The 20,045-nt window shown below is 44.9% G+C and overlaps 1 protein-coding gene across 1 annotated transcript; it reads left to right on the top strand.

Moving 5' to 3' along the window:
• Nucleotides 1-2,007: 2,007 nt before the first annotated feature.
• On the top strand, nt 2,008-18,512 carry LOC127462276 (homeobox protein NOBOX-like). The gene is made up of 8 exons (XM_051770756.1): nt 2,008-2,086; nt 4,698-5,402; nt 5,821-5,927; nt 6,415-6,518; nt 7,337-7,470; nt 14,727-14,988; nt 15,485-15,822; nt 17,845-18,512. Exons 1-8 carry the CDS (start codon nt 2,032-2,034, stop codon nt 18,114-18,116), a joined length of 1,977 nt encoding a protein of 658 aa, XP_051626716.1. The 5' UTR covers nt 2,008-2,031; the 3' UTR covers nt 18,117-18,512.
• Nucleotides 18,513-20,045: the final 1,533 nt, after the last annotated feature.

The following is a 20,045-nucleotide window of genomic DNA, read 5'->3' as shown; positions in this document are numbered from 1 at the left end:
AGGATACAGGAATCAAGTTAACAGAGCATCTGCTGTGTCCTATCACAGTCTTCTTTATGAGTCGGGATTTCTCCCTGCATTATCTAATGTGGATAACCTGATTTCCCAGAAAACTGGTGTAAAACAGAAGCATGGGGTTTGTCAAACAAGTCCCAATACTTTTCTAGGAAGATCCACAAAGAAGGCAGGGCATAGGAACAGTGTGTGAGAGGTGCCAGTGTATCTTCTCCAAGAACCTGTGGAGACTGATACATAGTGTATCCAGACAAAAGAAATTCAGTATTCCTATACTGGAAAAAAACCCAAAAAACTCAGAGGGCAGTTACACTAATTTATCTTTGCAACAAGAACAGCAATAAAGTACAAGTATAAACTACATCTAAACAGTTTTGTTGACAGTCTGAGAAAGTCATTGTTTACATCTGAAAATTAAATGTTATGACTCCTGTCATTTTTCATATAAAGAATTATAAAACATATATACATATAGATATATGTGGTTCTAAAGAAAAGAAAAAGCTCACAGCCCTGGGAGCCTGTGTTGGTCCCTCCTCAAGGAAAATAAAGCATTCTCCACAGTTCTTATTCCCTTCACAAGTAAAAGCTGACAGTAGGACTAGAGTTCAGTAAATAAACACAACGTTGCTCAGAAACAGGAACCTCTAAAGCAGTTAGTGATTTTTATAATTTGCGCTTTTACCTAATATTGAAGAGGTCCCATCCCTCCTGAGTTGTGTTTTGTCAGCTGAATGCTGTTAGCAAACTAATTGCCATTTTAGCCACACTGACATTGCAGCCAGCATGTCTTGCAGCTGGTGGCCGAACCAGGTGCACAGTTAGACTGATTATACTGTCTGCAAAATGCTGGCACATGTTTCAGCTTACACTCATTTAATGTGATGAAACTACTCTTAGGTGAAAGCATCAGTAGAAGCAGGATCTTCCAAGCTCTAGTGAACCTTGAAACAAAGACATAAGGGAAACACACAGTAGGAGAATGGTGCCGTGAGAGCAACAAGATGGTAAGCCAGTAACCACAAGGAGGATGAAGGATGTTCTATTTTGGTGCATCAGAATGCAGTGAAGCAAGGCTCATTCTTCATGCCAGCACTGTCTTTGCAGACAGTGCAACCCCCATTGATGGAGAACCAGAAGCATTGCTAAATAACTACAGCCAGAGCACATTAAAAAAGCAATATCTTCCTGACAGCCTACTGGAAAAGATTACAGAATCACAGAGTCATTAGGGTTGGAAGGGACCTCCAGAGAGCATCCAGTCCAACCCCCTGCCAATGCAGGGTCACCTGGAAGAGGTGACACGGCAGCATGTCAGGTGGGTTTGGAATGTCTCCACAGAGGGAGATCCACAACCTCCTTGGGCAGCCTGTTCCAGTTCTTCATGCTGAGGTGGAGCTTTTTGTGCTTTAGTTTATGGCCGTTGCTGCCCATCCTGTTGCTGGGCACAACTGAAGGGAGTCTGACACCATCCTCTTGGCAACTACCTTGGAGATATTTATATACATTAGTGAGCTCCTGTCTCAGCATTCTCTTCTTCAGACTGAACAGGCCCAGCTCTCACAGTCTCTCCTCAGAGAGATGCTCAGACCCCTCATCACCTTTGTGGCCTCCGCTGGACCCTCTCCAGCAGCTCCTTGTCTTTCTTGCACCGAGGAGCCCAGCACCGGACACGCCACTCCAGATAACGAGGTTCACCTCGTTCACACGAGTTTTGCAACATCTAGGCTTCGGCGGCGTGCTGTGGGCGGCATTTCCACCAGCTCTTCGCGGGAAGCAGTGTCCCAGGTATCCTGAGCCGAGCTTGAAGCATTCCCGTACCCTCCGTGGGGGAACAGCATCCCCGCCGAGGCCGAGCGGGGACTCAGGGCCCCTGTTCCCTGCGGGTGCGGGGGTCGGGCAGCCTCCCCCGCTGTCCCAGGTGCCCTTGATGAGGCGGCGGGGCCGGGGCAGGACTGACCCCGGGCGGGGCATTAACGGGACCGGGCTGGGCGAGGCCGGGAGCGCCGAGCCGGGATGGACGGGGCGGGCGCGGAGGGAGAGGACAAGGAGCGGGCCGCCGGAGGGCTGGGTAAGGGTTATTGTGAGGGTTAATTTAAGGGTCGTTATAAGGGTTCTTACAAGGTACGGGTAAGGGTAGTGCCGGCTCGCGTTAATGACCGGAGGGAGGCACCCGGCGATGAGTTTAATGAGCGGCGCCAGGGGAAGGGTAATGGCTCCTCTGGGATGTTATCTGGGCACTCCGGCCAACATTCCCTCCGCTTCCCTCATCCCCGCGGCGTCCTGACCCCGCACAGACACATCCTGGGGCTCCGTGGCGGGCTTTGGGGACGAAGGGCTGCGGGGCCCTCGTGTGCCTTGGCTTGTGAAAGCACCTGGGCGAGGGCTGGGGACAGGTGCCTTTCCTCTCCTGTGGCGCCGAGGGGGCTCCCGCTGCCTCCGGGTTTCTCTGTTGTACCTTCGCCCCGCTGTCCGGTTTTCCTCCTCCTTGTGTGGATGGACCTCTGGCATCTCTCCGTGTGTGTGCGTTCAGGTGGCTTTGTAACAAATGCCCCAAGAAAACCCTCAGAAGTCTTGCTGTCACAGTGTTAAGTGGTTGGCTTGCTCGGAGAAATGTCTAAGGAGGTGGTTGTGAGAAGGGAAAGAGGGCTCAGCTTCCTGCTCGTGTGCCTTCAGCACATCAGGTATTCCACACTGAACATGTCTGATGTTCCCAGTCAGTTAAAATCTCTTCTGCTTAAGGTTATCTTTATCTAAAAGTGGGACGAAGTGATGTTCACTCTGGTCTCTTGCCATATGGGAGAAAGGAGTGGTTTGATAAGTCCCTCTTTGTTACCATGAAGGCCTGTCTTTCTCTCCAAACTATTTTTACGGCAGCTCTTCCTTGTCAGTCTCAAGTTGTTGTGAGGCCTTTGCTACGTATTTTAGAAATAAGAGTGATTTACTTTCTCTGGGAAGAATCTTTCTGTAGGTAATATAAAACGGGTAGAAGACTTGGAAATTTATTTTGTGGTGTAAACACATACTGGTGTTTGCACAGAAACAAGTAAAACCCCTGCTCAAATCAAAGCACTAAGCTGAAAATGCCATTGCTGATTTGAGGTGTTGGGTGAGTGACAGAATGGACGACACATGAAAATACTGGTTTTTTCACATGATGAGTGAGATGAGCTAAGAGGCAATAAGGAGGGTGGTGGAAAAAGGAATTATACAGAACAGAGCCAGACTGTGCCTCACTGTTTCTTGACCCTCCTCATCAGAATATTTCATGTCAATTGCAGTGGAAACTGTTGTTGCTTAACAAGATCAAATTATTATAGTTTCATAGCTTCCTGCTTCTGTTTCTTTCCCCTGCAGTTAATTTGGTTCTCTTAATCCTGTAAAAAGCAAATTAGAAAGTCTTGGAGCAGCCTGGCATCCCCTCATACTTCCATGAAGATTCTCCCATCTGACTGATGTTGTGGGGCTCCTTCTTGACTATCAGTTGTTTCAGAAAGAAACATTGAGGCAGAAAGCAAATCCCTTATTTTGGCATTGCACTAACATATGTCAAAAGTAAACCAGCGTGAAGTGTTAGAAAGTGAATTATTCTAGATCCTTTTCCTCCCCCAAATTAAACTATGAAGTTTCTCTGTAAGCACATACAACTGAAATGCTGCTCAAACTTTCCCCTCTCCAGACAGAGGCAGATACATGGGTTTGGGTTTGTTATTCTACTTTCTATTCTTAAGCATTTATTTGTTTGTTTGTTTATTTGTTTATTTTAGTTAGCAGGAATCACACAGACTCAGACATTCTAAGACAACCAGCAGGTTTTTGGAACATTGTTTTTTGGAAAAGTAGATGCCAACTGGGAAAGTATAACACTTCTTTATTATTATGTTGCCTATTTTAATTATTTCTCTTACTATGTTCTCTCTGACCTGTCTTCTGCTATTTAGTCTTCCTTACTGTAATACAGTTTGTGCTTTTTGTTAAACTTGGTCACACTTCTGTGCCTGTTTTTGTCCTCATCCAGCTATTTAATTTGCTGTCTTGTAAGTCTGTTATTCATAAGTATGGCTGAAGCTGCAGAAAAATAATTCAAGGCAGTTATCAGAAGCTTATACAATTAATGGTTTTTGCTTGGTCAGCTTTGGTATGACAGAAATGCATAAAAGATTATCTGACATCTGTCAGGTAATCCCTGTTGACACAATAGACCAGAATTTCACTTGTGTCTTTCTTTTGCTCATAAATCATTACTTTTTATTCTGTCCATTATTCCAGAGACCTTTGCTATCCCCAGTGCTGTTTTCCCACTACTGTATTTGTAATATGCAACCTTCCCTTTATTCTCTGTGCTTGGAATTACCTCTCCCTGTAGTTTACAGTTGGTAATGTTTTTGCAGACATGTTCGCTCTCAATCACAGAGGTTTGACTGTCTGACTGTCTCCCTGTTGACCATATCAGTTTCTTTGCTCTTGCTTCCCTGGCAGGCTCTGTCCTGGTGACAGTTTTTATTTTGAACTCTCCAATTCTTGTCACTGTTGGGTTTCATTGTGTGGTGTTTTCCTTCTTCCATTAACTGAAACTCCTGATCCAGGCGTACCTTTTCCTTGTGCTATCCAGGCACAGTGCATGTGGGGTGGGGTATGGGTTGGTTTTGGGGTGGGTTTTTTTTCCCATTTTTTCCTTGTAGAGTGCCAGGATGAGGAAGAGGACACGTTGCAGTGTAAGGAGCACTTTGTGGAGGATGCTGATGCTGTTGGTGGCCACGGCACAGGGAGCAGTGTGCTCTCTGCGTTCCAAAGCACAGCTACACAAGAAGAACCCGAGGATACCTCGAGAACAGAAGACAGGATTAGCCCTGTAAAGAAAGTGGAAGAAGATGGAAGAGACAGCACCCTGCAGGCAGCTGGGTCAGCTTCCCAAGACTCCGTGATCCTTGACAGCCAGCTGGATTCTGCCTTGGTGTGTGGGCAGCCTTCCAATTCCCGCAGTGACGTGAAGGCCGTGTCCCCACTTGCTGTAGTTGGATTGGCACAGGAGCCCACAGGTCAGTCAGGGTCCCCTGAACACCGTGAGAGTCATTGCCTTGATGGGACTGAAAAGGAGGCAAAGAAGAAAAAAAGTACCAACAGAAGTGGAATGTGCACCGAGAAAGCACCGAGTGGAATCCCTGGAGCTCCCTGCAGGCAGGATGAGGGTGGCCCAGCTACTTGCCAGTCATCCAAATGTGCTGCAGCCCAGCAATCCTACAAGGTGTCTTCAGTCTTGGAATCCAGAAGTAGCCATGATGCAACCAAGGAGGAGAAAAAAGGGGGAAAGGGGAAAAAAGCCTTACTTGAGAATCCACACATCCTACCACCGGCCAGGAAGAAGTCCCGCACCTCCTACAATGCAGGTAGATACTGGGGCACCCACTGGCAAACAGGGACACTTGGAGTGCCAGGGGCACTGGTGTTCCTTTCCCCATGCTGAAGGCCCATGGAGGTGCTGAGCTGCCCTAAGTGGTGCTGCACTGCATTCCACACCCTCAGGTGTGTGAGGATCTTCAAATAGAGAAGATCTTCAAATAAAGTGTCTTACGTTTGAAGCATTGCTAGCAATGCTCTTTTGTTTTTACTGCAAAAGAAGAGTTTTGTTTATTTTTGTGGTTTACTTTTAAAAAAAAAATCTTTTATGTTGTTCATGTGTTTCTAAATATAATAAAAATGTTCTGGTTTTTTCCTGCTTCCCTCTGCAGTTTTTTTGGTTTTTTTTCTTGTTTATCACATACTCCCCATCTCTCTCTCTCTTTTTGAACAATGCATGGTTTCTAGAGCAGCTAGAAGAGTTGGAGAAGGTGTTCCATGAAGACCACTATCCCGACAATGAGAAGAGGAGGGAGATTGCAGCTGTGATTGGTGTGACACCCCAGCGAATCCTGGTAATGCCTGCATGGGGACAGTGGGTTCTGTGCAGAAAAGGGATGGACAGGGACTGGGGCAGGGAGGAGGTGATGACTACACCTGCCACTGGTGACAAGGAAGAGAGCTCACAGGGATGGACACTGCTCAACCCTACCCAAAATGGCCATGGAGTCTGGGGTTGCATATCTTCCCATTTCCTAAGATGAATCATACATTGGGTGGATAAATGAGGCTAAGGAGATCAGAGTTAATTTCTTTTGTCTTGAAAATCGTGGGCAACAAAGGAAATTGGTGTTTGGGGGTGTCTTTCTGCTATTATTTCTCTGTTTGCAACGAATTATGCAGGTTCTTTGGAAGAAAGGTTTCTTGAGGTTCCTTTCTGTCAAAGAAAGGTTTCTGGGCTCACCTGGTGACATGTGGAAGCAGTCACTGCTGATTTGTTGCCAGTGTCCCCATGTGGAGATGTTTTCCTTCCTGAATGCATCCCTTCTTTCCATTCATCAGGTCTGGTTCCAGAATCGCAGGGCAAAGTGGCGGAAATCGGAGAGGCTGAAAGCGAAAGGCAACAGAAAACATCCAACATCGTCACCTCTGTCAGATGATTATGGGTGGGGGACCTACTCTGTTTTCTCATCTTTCCACAACAGATACCTAATGAATTAAATGTTTTCCCTTGCCATTCCCCCTTTACATTTAAACTGTGGAGAGCTGACAATTGAGTTGGACCTCGGGAGCTCGTCAGATTTCTTGGCAAATTGTAGGGGACCCTCTTAAAAGAGGGTTTGAAATAAATCTGTTGAGATTGCTGTGGAGTCATGTGGAGAACAAGGGATAAGACAGAAAGGTCTATGGATCACCCCTTCATTTTATGTTTTTGTGAATGGTCAGGAACCCACCATTGCTTTCCATTTCCATGGATTTTCACTTGGTGATGGAAGTGCTGCTTGCTTGGATCAGTCTTACAAAGTCATGGGCTTCTTTGAATAAATATAAGGTAGCACCTTCCATAGGTGAGCAGGGGACATTTACTGGGGGGGGAAGGGAGTATGTGAGAGGATGGATGGTCTTTCAAGGGGTAGTGAGTGAATGTGTGAGGGAAGAAATTAGTTTCCACAGGGATATATTTGTGGCAATCTGGAGTGAGAAAACAGAATGCAAAGAGGAAAAATTAAGTTAAATATTGGAGACCACCTGACTTATTTCATTGCACTGTCCCTGCTGCCTGTCCTACCCTGGGGACTTGGGGCTGCTTCCCCAAATACTGTCAAGACAGCATTCCTTGCACACCTAAATCAGCCACTGCTTTCTTTTTCCACCTGCTAGGGATGTAGGATCTGCCCATTGTAGGGTAGAAGGGTGTGTATTTGGTCACAATGCCCTGCCTTGTCTTCTGGTTCATCCTCACAACCCTTTTTGCTGCCTCCAGGGCACCTCCTCTGCCTGTGCCTCTGTTGCCTGATGTTGCTCGTGACCAATCTGCCGTGCTGGGAGGAAACACTGCAGCTGGGAACTGCTCCAGCCTGCTCAGAGCACAGCCTGCACCACTCTCCTCTGCCTCAGGTGAGACCCCGACCAGCACAAGTGTTTTCCATAACTACAGCATTTGCTGCTGGAGCTGGGATGTTCACAGACACTTCAGGGAAGGTCATGTGAGTGCCCCACACCATCAGTGCAAAATGTGACACCAGGTCAAGTTGGGATTGATCAACCTGGAGAAGAGAAAGTTGTGTGGAGACCTCACAGCACCTTCCAGTATCTGAAGGGGCTACAGGGAAGCTGGAGAGGGACTTTTCATCAGTGACAGGATGAGGGAGAATGGCTTCAAACTGAAAGAGGAAAAATTTAGGTTAGATATTATGAAGAAATTATTCCCTGTGAGGGTGGGGAGGCCCTGGCACAGATTGCCCAGAGAAGCTGTGGCTGCCCCATCCCTGGAAGTGTTCAAGGACAGGCTGGATGAGGGTTGGAGTAACCTGGGCTAGTGGAAGGTGTCCCTACCCATGGCAGTGGGTTGGAACTGGATGGTCTTTAAGGTCCCTTCCAACCCAGACTTTTCTATGATTGTAGGTATAGCAGCTCTCTGCTAATTGAGTCTGTACCAGCTATGTACCAGCACCGTGGTGCTTCTGTGCTGATGCTGGAGCCAAATTTGCAGTCCTTGTTCACGTCCTAGCCCAAGCCAGCAAGGAATTCTGAATATGACTTCATAAGGATAAGTGATAGGGGCATTCTTCCATAATAGCTGTTTGACACTGGTCCTGCTGCTCTAAGTGATGATGAAAGTATTACTCTGGTTATGATGGTCTTCGTGGCAAATACACACATCCCATACCCTGGTTTAGATGGAACCATTCTGGCTGCAACCCGAGTCAAGTGAGGTGTGTGAGGAAGGTGCACTGTACAAACTGTTGGTGTTGTAGAGGCTCCCTCAGGTACTCCATACCTTTAAATGCTCAAGAGGGTTCCTTGGCTTCCCCAAGAAGTGCAATTTTCCATTGTGTGCAAGACCTCGAGGGAGGGAGACAATAGTTGAGTTCCAGAGCTGACGCTGAATTTACTCTCAGCTGCAGTGGAGCTGCAGGTCAGTGGGGTGTGCTGTTCGACCAGGGTTCTACCTGTGCTGTGCTTAAAGGTTGATGGCAGCTAAAGAGAGAGTTTGTTCAATTGTTTATTCGTGTGTGGAGTACCAGAGCATTCCCTGGAGTCAGGAATGCTCCCTAAAGCGTTTCCTATGTATGATTACATTTCCAGGTTGGCACAATTTGAAAAGATTTCCAAAGTGATGAGGACTTCATCACTTCCTTGGGAGGGGTGTCCCAAGCAATATATGTGCTGACATATGGTACTACTGTGTGCATTTTCCTGCTTCCCACTGTAATTCATTCATTGGAATTTCTGCTCCCTCATCTTATTCTAAATGTACCAGTATTTAGTTATCAGTATTAAGGCCAGTTCTTGCAACTCATTTTCTAATAGTGACTCAGTTTTTTTTAACAGTGCTGATACCTTAAAAGTACTTTGGCACTGTAGAAAGCACCTGTAAGATTGTATCAGTAAGCTTTAGACTTATGTGTGCTAAAAGTACGTAATTGAGATACTTTCTTGATAACCTAATTTAGTATTTCTGTCACTTAAATTTGCCTGTCATCCTCTCAAGGCAAGGGCTACTTTAGTCAATCCTATGACCTATTTAAACAATAGGACTGTAATTCAGTTAGTTCTGGTTTTTCCACTCTTTACAGCAGGGTAAATATGGTCAAAGTGTTTGAATAATTCACTGCTTCCCAGAGTGCTGAAGCAGTGTCATCTGTTGAGCCCTGTATTTAATTAGATAAAGACTAAGGTTTTGCAAAATAATTCATTTAAAGGAAGCAAACCAATTATCCTCAGATTTCTATGCTGTAGGAACCTCTGCTGGTTCCTAAAATACATCTGCAGATGTGCTATTTAGTCAAGAGAGAATATAACAGAATCATAGAATGGTTTGGGTTGGAAGGGACCTTAAAGATCATCCAGTTCCAACCCACTGCCATGAGCAGGGACACCTTCCACTAGACCAGGTTGCTCAGAGCCCCATCCAACCTGGCCTTGGACACTTCCAGGGATGGGACAGTCACAGCTTCTCTGGGCAACCTGTGCCAGGGCCTCCCCACCCTCACAGCAAAGAATTTCTTCCTGATATCTACTCTGAACTTTTAGTTTGAATCCATTTCCTCTGTTAGAGAAATAGAAGTTTCATTCAGGGATGTGATCTTGTCCTCTGTTTCCAATGAGCCATTTCTTTCTGGGGAGTCTGCATGCTGGGATGCAATTCTCCATGTGGAAAAGACAAGCAAGCCTTCTGATAGGAGGGAAGGGTCCCATCTGAGTTCTTGGTGCAGTGTGTAAGGAAGAAAAAGGGCAAGTGAATGTCCCTGAGGGTGAAATGGGTATGTGGAAAATGAGTGATAAAGAGAGCTGGGTTTTTACTGCAGGAATCCTTTCAGCTTGCTGCTGACTGCCTCCTGTTGCATTTGCTGTGTGTGCATCCAGCTTTTAGGAAACACAGGCTTCCTCTGCTTGTCTGAGTCTTCAGTGATAGGGATGTGTGAAAACGAGAGTTTACTTCATTCCACTAGATCTGTGTGAGGGAACAAGCCTCCCCTTGTTCTCTTTAAATCAGGCTGGGCAAGAAGTAATGAAATCTATTTGTGTCAGCTAAGGGCTGGTGAATAGTTTCCAGATACAGATCTGTTTGAGGGGATTAAAAAAAGTACCTTTTCTAAGTCACTGTTCAGAAAAGAGGCTTGCTTTGCTAGTGCACACGAACTGTGAGGTTTGGTGAGTGGTTTTGGACCCGGTTGCCTGAGGGAAGGGAGGAGTAAGGTCTGTGTGATGAGCCACGTGCTGCTCTCTTTATTTATGAAACCCACCCTGCCCTCCAGATTTGTTCAGCTCTAATCACAGGGAAGGTAGAAGTCTTAAAAATTACATTCCTACAAGTCATGGGAGAACTGGTGCCTGGGAGAACTGGTGCCTGGGCAGAGTAGAGACCTAAGTTGGTGCACTCTTTGAGGGAGAAGACTGATACTTGGTGTAGAGTCCTCATAGAAGGGAGATCTGCAGGTCACAATGGCATGGAAAGCTGCAGTTGAAGTTTTGCCTTAACTACATGCAGGGTAACACAGCTATGGGGAATAAAACAATAAAATTTGCTTTTTGTTTGTTTGCCTGTTATCTAGCATTGCATAGGCAGACTTTTCTCTTTAAGAAAGCAAAAACTGAAACAGGGAAAATGAAAGACAACGTGACCTGAATTTGTTCATAAAAAAAACCTTGCCAAGAAACAGAGCCATCCAGGGGTCCACCTGTTAGCTTTATTAGAATATCTCAGAACATGAAGGAGGCAAAACTTGAATAGGATAAAAATCCAAACTAGCTGAAGCAAAATAAAAGAGGAAACAAATCAGAAAAAAAAAGTTATCAGTTTACAAGGCAAAACCAATTGCTTAGTAATGTTAGATTTCAGCAAAATAATTTGTGGCCTGTGCATTGTGGTGCAGTTGTGCCCATAGATTGTGGCCTGCTGGAGTGGCAGTTCAGGTGCTTTCCTTGGTACCAGTGTATTTAACCACTTTCAACAGGACAAGAAAATGATGAGGACAGTATAATCTGTTACCCAAGACCTTTGGAGAGTGTTCAGTGCTGCCTTTTCCACTGTTTTTCCTTGCTCTGGCCAGTACTTCTGACTGTTGGTTTGTGGGTTCTTTTTTTTTTTTTTTTAATGTCCCAGTGTTTTTTCCAGTTTGCCAGACAAGCTGATTAAAAATGTCAGCGAGTTGTATTTGAGACGTATCTTACCTTGATGGCAGTTAAGGCTTCTGATTTGGGTATTGGGCACACTGCTTGCTATGAGAGCCTTTTGTGCCTCAAAACTTCCATTTTGAGCTTGCTTTGGTCTTAGAATTGTTTTTTTACTACTTTTGCTGGACAGCATGCTTGAGATTAATAGATTTTTTGACACTGGCAGTTCTTTGAAGTTTTTCTTGTTTTCCTGAGAGTCCTTACTGATATAAACATATCTGTGATTCACTGACTTAAAGCACTGGCTTATGATTTTTTTTGAGTTAACCCTTCAGAAAGAAAAGTTCCTCTGGTTTGTGGGAGGAGATTTTTCTGCCCCACTGGAAATCCTTTGTTTCGTGTGGCTGTATTGTGAGGACACCTGTCAGGAGCCCAGTCTGTGCAGAGAACTCTCAGAGGTGTGGAATGGTCGTGGAAGTCTTGAGAGCAATTGGATGAAGCTGGATATGATCTGTCAGAGAAGAATAAATAAATGGCAGGCTCTAATGCTTTCACTCACAGGATTCTGGCTTGTGAACAAATTACTTTAAAGCTGATGATGTGTAGCTGACATGGCAAGCAGGAATCATATCTTTTGAAGAAGTGGTAGGTTCTGGCCTACTGAAAATCCAGAAGAGGATCAGACTGACAGGCTTCTCGAAGCAATGCAGTTAGAAACTGAACTGGTTCATTGACCATCACTCCAATTAAATGAAGAGGCCATTGCTCCTAAGTTTGATTAATATTTTTTTCCTACTTTCAAGATGTCATTTGCACGACAAATATGTTCTCTTGTAATTTCAAGAACAGGACGAGTCTGTGAAAAGCTTTGTGATGGCCCTTAATGTCCCAGTAAAGGCTGTAATTACTCAGCATTAAGAGAAACTGTTTGTGACATCAGTGTGTGACACAGGCTTGTGAAACCAGGCCCTGCTGTAAGTTCATGGATACTTCTCTAGGACAGGCCTCAGTCTCCTTTGACTTGTGAAAGACAGACATCCCAGTCATCCCGACAGGAAAACACACATCCATTTCTGTTACTTTAAGACTATCCCACTCATTGGAAGCTGTTTGCACTAAAGAATGGATCTCTGAACTCTACCAGGATGTTGAGGACGCAGCTATAGTAGGGGTAAGGCAGCTGTGTAGCTGGAGACTTAGAACAGACATTCTTGAGTTAAGGCACATGTCTTAACCAGGGCTGGTTCAGAGATCTGAAGCTACAAATTATTAAATTGCTCTCCAAAAATTCCCAAGGTTGTCTCATGGACTGAAAATCCAGAAATAATGGAAGTGATAAACAAAAATCCTGCTGTTACATTCCCGTGTTCACTGGAAAGCCTTCTGAGGTTATTTATCTCTGTATCGGTGTCAGGAAAAGCAACAGAATAGTAAAATGTAGGTATTATATCCAGCCAGTGATCAGAATTCTCCATCAAACAATTCTGGAATCTTCTGTAAATATGTCAGATTTAGCAGATATTGCTTCTCTGGGAATTGTTTATTCCCACTGCATTTGTGACTTTATTCAGAAGGCACAATTTCAGCATCTGTCTTTGAAAGGACTGAGAAGCAGAAGAGTCTTGAGAAAAGGCTCAAGCAGCTCTTTGGAGGCCACGGGTGTCCCTTCACAATCTCTTTGCCTGGGGGTCCTATTGCCATGACCCACAAAGATTATCTACACTGAGTATTGCAAATGTTTCAAAAAAAAACAACTTAATTTTTAGTAGGTGTGAAAGTGGGATTAGAAGTGACTTCCTGGGCTGCTTGTATTCATCCTGAGGAAAACTAGTGCCATCTGCAGAACAGCTCACCCTAATGTCCTTACTGAACTGAAACTTTACCTGGATGTAGACCGGTTTTCAGGTAGGTGTGTTTCGTAATGTTTGTGTGAACATTCTGGGACACGATGGTTAGGAGAACCTGTGCAAATGAAGGTTTTAAAAAAAAATTGGGAGAGATCCTCAGTTTCATTTCTGGCTAAGCCATTTTGATTTTGAGGACACTAAGTATTTGCTTTCTTGTGCTTTGTTGTGTGGGAGTAGATCTGTGCTACGTCAAACCCTGGGAGTGGGACAGGTATATCATAGATGCTGCCTGACATGGATAAATAGAATGTTCAAACAGAAAAAATAAACCACTGAGAATTGCATGGGCATGTGAATGCTTGAGAGGTGCCATCCTAGCTCTTGCTCTGGTTTTCTAAATGAGCCCAAAATCGAGGTTATTGAAACTTGAAAAGTTTTCATTGAAACATCATGATTCCCTCTCTCCATGGTTGCAGAGAGTTGGAAAAAACTGCATGTGGGAAGATGCAATAAGAGAGACAGAAATGCACAGTGTGATGGGGAATCTGAGAAACGGTGCTATGAGGTGTTGGAGTCTCCTCATCAGCTCTCTGGGCTTGCATTCCAAAATTCTCCAAAGGTTGCTAATGCTTACTGTGGCATCTTTAGGTTTTATGCTTGAGGCCTTTGATTTGTACCTGGTGGAGTGCATTTGATGTTACCCTGTATGCCTGCAAGGGTGAAGTACAACTGTAAACTCTCCCTAAAGCTTTCCTGTGAGTGGGAATAAACCAGCTTTACCTGAACAGTCGGCTGGTTCAGCCCAGCTAGACTCAAAAAATCATTTAAACTTGTCGTGCACACTTAATGGTTACACTTGTGAAGAGAGAAATCATTTGCTAATTGCCATAATGAAAGAAAATCTTGTTCTCTTGCCCCAAGTGCAAGCTCCTTGAACTTCTGTGTATAGTTGTTACTCTGGATCACCAGCATATGTGATGTGACATAATGTCCTTTGTGACCTTTAATGTCCTCTATTGTCCTGTTTCCACAGAGGCTCTTCTGTAAGAAACTCTTCCTCTCTCATTTTCTAGCAGTGACCGAAGAGAGAGGTCACCAAACAAGATTCTAGGAACCAAAAGGTGTTGGTTTCTTTTTCTGTGTTCCAGCTTCTTTTTCCAAAAGATCTTCAGCTGACGTCTCTGCTCTTTTAATTTTTGTTTCTGACATGACTCATCCGAGAGAAAATATGGTCAAAACAATGACTGTGGATGTGGATGTGCACGTTTTTGTTTCTTTCAAACCACAGTTAAATTTTTCAAAAGGGTAATCTTCTGAATTGAGTGCAGCACACTCCTCCCAGAGGACAGTAGTGATGGAAGATGACTGGGGGATAATTCCTGGCTTTTTTCCAGGAAGTACTTTGCTTCACTTGGCTGCCTTCTTGAGAGCTGAATAAATATAATATGCAGAGGCTGAAATCATGAAGGTAATTTTATTTAGCCAATAAACACCATCCTGTGCTCCAGAGAGCTTGCTAGTACTTCCTTGTGCTTCTCTACAGCAATGCCGGTACTTGCTCACTTTTATTCCCACCGGTGAATGTCTGGCATCTTGCTTTTCTGTTCTGCTCCTCCTTCCCTCTGCTTGCTCCTGTTCATTCCTGCTGTGGCAGCCCGGTGTGACAGTCTCTGTTTTCATTCACAGCCTCCTCGGTGGCAGGACTGGTGGCATCTTGTGAAGCAGTTCAGACGAAGGTGTCGCAGCAGCTCAGCTTCAGCTCCAGCAGCGTGGAGGGCTTCCCGAGCCTTCCCAGCCCCCCTCCCATCCGCAGGGCCACCAACCTGGCCTTCAACCCCCACAGCCCTGTTGGTTCCCTGGGGCTGGGCACTCCCAGCAGTGAATGCTGCTTGTCCAGTCAGGAAAATGGCTCCAGGGAGGCCTTCACTTACAGCATCCAGAATCAAGGGTAGGAACAGATGAGAATGGGAATGAAAAAAGCAAAGCCTGGGAGAAGCCTTGCGAGGGTGAATGTGGGACATGGGACAAGGAATTAGGTGGGAGCATAAGTGAAAAGTGAGGTGCAGGAGTGACAGTATCTTTTAAATGGAGCATGGAAAGCTGCATGATGTGCATAGTGGGACAGGGCACCTGCTGTGAGACAAGTGATACCTCTGGTCAGAATGCTTCCAGAATTGCATACCTGTCAAGTGAAAGAGAGGATGTTTCAAACTTTGGGATGTGCTTTGGAGAGTGGGAAGATAATCCCCACTAATGCCCATTGGTCAGGAATCCTGCTGTGAAACCACTTGGCTCAAGTGGTTTCTGTTGCCCTTGTCCTGGCATCTGGGAGGAGGGCTTGGAGTCAGATCAGGGTTGGCAATAACACAGTTGTTTACTGGATGGGTTGCTGTAGCTGTTGACCCTACTTTAATCTCTGGATTGCCTCTCCTTGCTCTCTGCAGCTTGAGTTCACTGCCCTCCTGCCCTTACCCTGAGCAGCTGGAGACTGCAGGGAACCTGGAGACCCTGTACTGCCAGTACAGCAGCCAGGGGGGGATTTACCAGCTGTCCCAATATTCCCAGCAGCACCAGCTCTCCCAGTTCTGCCAACTGCCAGATCACCTGGCCACCAATTTGCTCTCCAGTGACCACCTCCCTCCTCCAACACCTCCTGAGCTCCATCCAGCTTTCCTGGCCTTACCTGGTAACACTGGAGCAGTAACCTATGGAGCCACACAAGGCTATGGACAAAACTACATGGGGGGACAGCTCATGCCACAGCACTCAAGTGGAAACTCAGGTACATTTCTGAAATATTTTGTCATCCTGCACCTCTGGAGTAACTAAACCATACCCTGAAACACTCAGTGGTTTCACTGGTGGCTGTGACAGAAAGTAGAAACGTGCACATGCATGCACAAATAAATATATATATATATATGGGCCCATCTTTTTTTCTAATTTCCTTGTATGCTTGGTTTTTTTTTTGAAGTGCTGAGTGACCCATTCATTTGAATCAAAAGTTACTATGCAGGTTGCACTTGTCAGAAAGAGCATTAAATGTGAATGTGTCAGGTAGTGCGGTGCTTTTTCTCTGGACTGAAGAACTAACTTTTGCAGGAGTGTACTGTTGTGCAAGTGAACATGCCTTTGGTATATGTGGGTGGGAATCAAGGGTGCAGAATGGAAAAGGTGCCACAGCAAGTGGAATAGTTGGAGGTAGAAAGAAAAACAGGCTTCTCACTCTGTTGGGCTTCTGCAGAAACCAGTTTGAAGTTTCATATCTTGGGGTAGTGGAAAAGAAGAGAGAGACAGAAGCCAGCAGAGTATGCATATAGAGTCTTTTTTTTCTTCCTCTGGTTTGAATTTGCAACAGATTAAGGCACTTCTGCATAATTTTCTAAAAAGTAACTAGGTTAAACTGGCACTGTTGGTCTCCTTGTCTTGTGTCCAGGCTTTGTATTTTGAAGTTATTCAAGCCCAAGTATAATCAAATGATAAACCATTGCAGTTAGTTTATTTGGACTGTCAGGTTTGTTGAATTAAGCTCACAATCCAAAAACTACATGTTTTGCCTTATCACATAAGAGAATAGTTTCAGACCACAGATGCTGCTGCTGTTTTTGTACTAATCTTGTGGACCTTGTCAGGGAGGGAAGTCTGACTCACAGAGTCTGACTCACAGCAGGCTGCAAGCTGGCTCTTGTTCCCATTATTCCTGCTGACACTGTCCAGGCCAGGTTGGCAGCACCTGTGCTATCTACTGCACTTGGCCTGTCTCCCCTCTCTGGTTTCAAGGCATAATTATTCTTTTCAATGGTTTTTCAGTCTGAAGTGCCAGAAGTAATGAGAGGGCTGTGCCCCAGTGCACCAAATTGACATTTTTATAGCGTGATGCCAAAGTGTGTGTTGCATTCTTTGGGGCACACTGTGTGAGCATAAGGGGTGTGTAAAGGGGCAGGCTGACAAAGTTGAAAGATTGTTGAAGGAACAGAGTTCCTATTCTCTTACTCTGTCCAGAGCACAATCAGCAGTGCATGGCTGTTCTGTTCAAGGAAGGGATCCTGCCACTGTTATGACCAATTTCACAGAATCATGGAATGGTTTGGGTAGGAAGGGACCTTAAGGATCATCCAGTTCCAACCCTCTGCCATGGGCAGGGACACCTCCCACTATCCCAGGTTGCTCAGAGCCCCATCCAACCTGGCCTTGGACACTTCCAGGGATGGGGCAGCCACAGCTTCTCTGGGCAACCTGCCTCACTACCCTCACAGGGAAGAATTTCTTCCTAAAAAGGTTCCAGGTTCCCAAAGTACAGTGGGCAGGGAACTAGCCTGTCAGTGCAGACACACCTGTGAGTCTTACTTCAGCGAGTAAGCAAGTGAACAGCTTAGCTGGATTATAGATATTACTTAACAGTACATTCCTGCTTCCAGCTTCTATAAATGAAAGTGAAGATTAAACATTCAGGTTATGCTTGACAGAGTTGGAACCTCTTGGAAAATAGGAGTGGAGAAAAAAAATTGGGGAGTGGGTGTCTCTAATAATCATTACATACTCTCAGGATCAGTGCTGAGTGACATCATGATTTCTTTTTGCATTATAACAATGCTATGAACTTCAAAGATTTTTCCTCCTAAGAACTGCCTTTTGGATAAAACCACTGCAGTGTAAACAGCAAAGTGATCCTTTATCTGTATGTGGTGTCTGCTCTACTGCAGTGACCACCAGAGCATGACTGCAATGCTGTTTGCACTGAGCATAGACACGCTGCTGTTATTTTCATTATTCTGTCTTTCCTTTGTTGCTTTTCCCTCTGCAGACATCACTGCCTATCAGGCTGTCCTCTGGAGTGACTTCTGCATGCAGGGAGCTCAATTCTCAAATCAGCTGCACTCCCAAATGCCATTTTTTAGCACGGCAGAAGGACAGAACTTCACAGAGCCATCTCTTCTCCAAGTGCCCAATGGAACAGCACTGGGATCCAAGTCACAGGCTGGAAAGCAAAAGGGAGTGACACCAGACCAGAGCTCAAACCAGAGCCACCAAACAGAGCCAGAGTTGGCACCACTCACTGAAGGAGAGAGGATGTAGAGTGGTGTAGCAAGAAAGGAGACACCACTGTTGGTAACTGAAAGGCCAGCTGATTATTTTTTTGGGGGGAAAAGGAAAGCATTCCAAGACAGCAGTAGCTCCTCTGAATGGAGGATGAAAACTGTGGCATGAATGGGAGTGGAACTTCCTTTTTTCTGGTCTGCCATCCGAGGCTGGTCCCGTTATCCTGTACCTGGTCCTTACATTCAGCTGCTCATAGAAACGGGGACTTAGAAGTCAGTAAAATAGATGCCAAAGTTCTGTCCTCTCTCAGACAACATCTGTTGTGAGCTGAATGGCTGCACAGGACTGACAATTTCTAAGATTTCCAGAGGTATAAACACCTCTCTTCAAGGCAGAACTTCCTCAGCACAAGAGGGGAAAAGGGAAGAGAAGAGAGAGTTTTCTGTCTGGATTTCCATTTCCAGGCCTTTTTTTTTTTTTTTTTTTGAAACAAGATTACCCTACTTTCAAATGGTTGAAAGGTGTCATATGCCTTAAATATTTTTGGACATGTATGGGGGTATATGTGTGTCTAATTTTGAAATATGAGACATTTGAAAAATCCAAAGTATTTTGTGTTATGTGAAATCACATTTTCTTATGAATCTGTTTGGAGTTTTTTCAGAAATCAAAGAAGAAACTAATGACTGATGCTGGTCTCTGAGGGGGGAAAAGAAAAAACAGGAAAAGGAAATATTGCCATTTTAAACTCTGCAAAATAAGAAGAGTCAAAAAGAGAGTCAAGAATAATAATTTGCAACAGAAGCACTTTTTTATTTCTTTTTTTTGTTGTTGTTGTTGTGGTTTTTTTTTTCTTGTTGCCATAATTATTTTCCTGCTGAGGAAAGAAGCAGGGAAATTTCAGTCAATAAAAGCTTCTGATCTGTGGTGGGTTTTTTTGTTTGTTTTTTTGTAAGTCTCCTGACTTTAATCCTGAATTCTAATCTTGAGGAGCCCACAGCCAGGAAAGAGCTGATACAGGCACCAGAGTCCCATGGGTGGAAATTCCAGATCATGCAAGAGTCAGAAGGTGTGGCTGCTGTCCTGGAATACATGGGAAGAGAGCCCAGGAAGATGTATGCAAAACAGGGGGAGGAACTGCACCAACTACCTCATTTTAGGGAATCTAGACAGAGAAAGAAATGTCTTTGGAAGTCCACTAACACAGCCTGGCTGGGGACACGGGGAAGTTCACTCAGGGTCCAGCACAGGGTGTAGGGTGGAAGGGAGTGAACCACTTTATTAAAATGGCTCCCCCTTTTACAGGGGAGCTGGGAGAACTTTCCAGAGTATGGTGAATAAGGGGAGAAGTTTTGGGAAGGAGGAACAACAATTGGGTACAGAGTAAAAAGGGAAGGGATAACAATAGAACATGCATGAGAAGGGAGTGGAACATAGGGATAGGGACAAACCATTATTAAAAACCATTATAACAGCCATGAACTTGTAATTTCTCTCCATTCAACAATCTCAGTTAAACAAGTCCATTATTTCAAATCCATTCCTCTTCTTTTTCAACTTCTTTCAGTGCCACAGACCAGCTCTGGTAGGCTTTTCTCTCTGGTTCTTTGGAGTCCTCATCCACAGTCCACCATTAGTTAGGTGTTTTCTAGCCTTGAATTACTTCAAAAAAGTATTTCCACTGTAGAACTGTAACAATAAACAGCTGCAGAACTGTGACTGTAAATGCTGGCAGTGTAAGCAGATCCCTCTCAGTTATTAATTGGTTTAGCATCCCCTTTGAATTGATCCATTTGATCTTGGCTTGATTGTCTTGGCTCCTGGTTTACCTGGGACTGTCAGCCTGGGAAACAAAATATGTCTCTGAAATCAGCTGTCAGGGGCAAGAGCAGAGGACTCCAGTGGTGAGATTGTTTACTCTGGTATGTAAACAGAGCTGCAGTCCCAGGGAACCGTGGTTCCCAA

The sequence above is a fragment of the Manacus candei genome, unplaced genomic scaffold, assembly GCF_025592945.1.
Source record: "Manacus candei isolate 608988 ecotype Guabito, Panama unplaced genomic scaffold, ASM2559294v1 h1tg000124l, whole genome shotgun sequence".
Classification (NCBI taxonomy): domain Eukaryota; kingdom Metazoa; phylum Chordata; class Aves; order Passeriformes; family Pipridae; genus Manacus; species Manacus candei.
The sequence above is the reverse complement of the archived record's forward strand: the minus strand, read 5'-3'. Positions and strand labels throughout refer to the sequence as shown.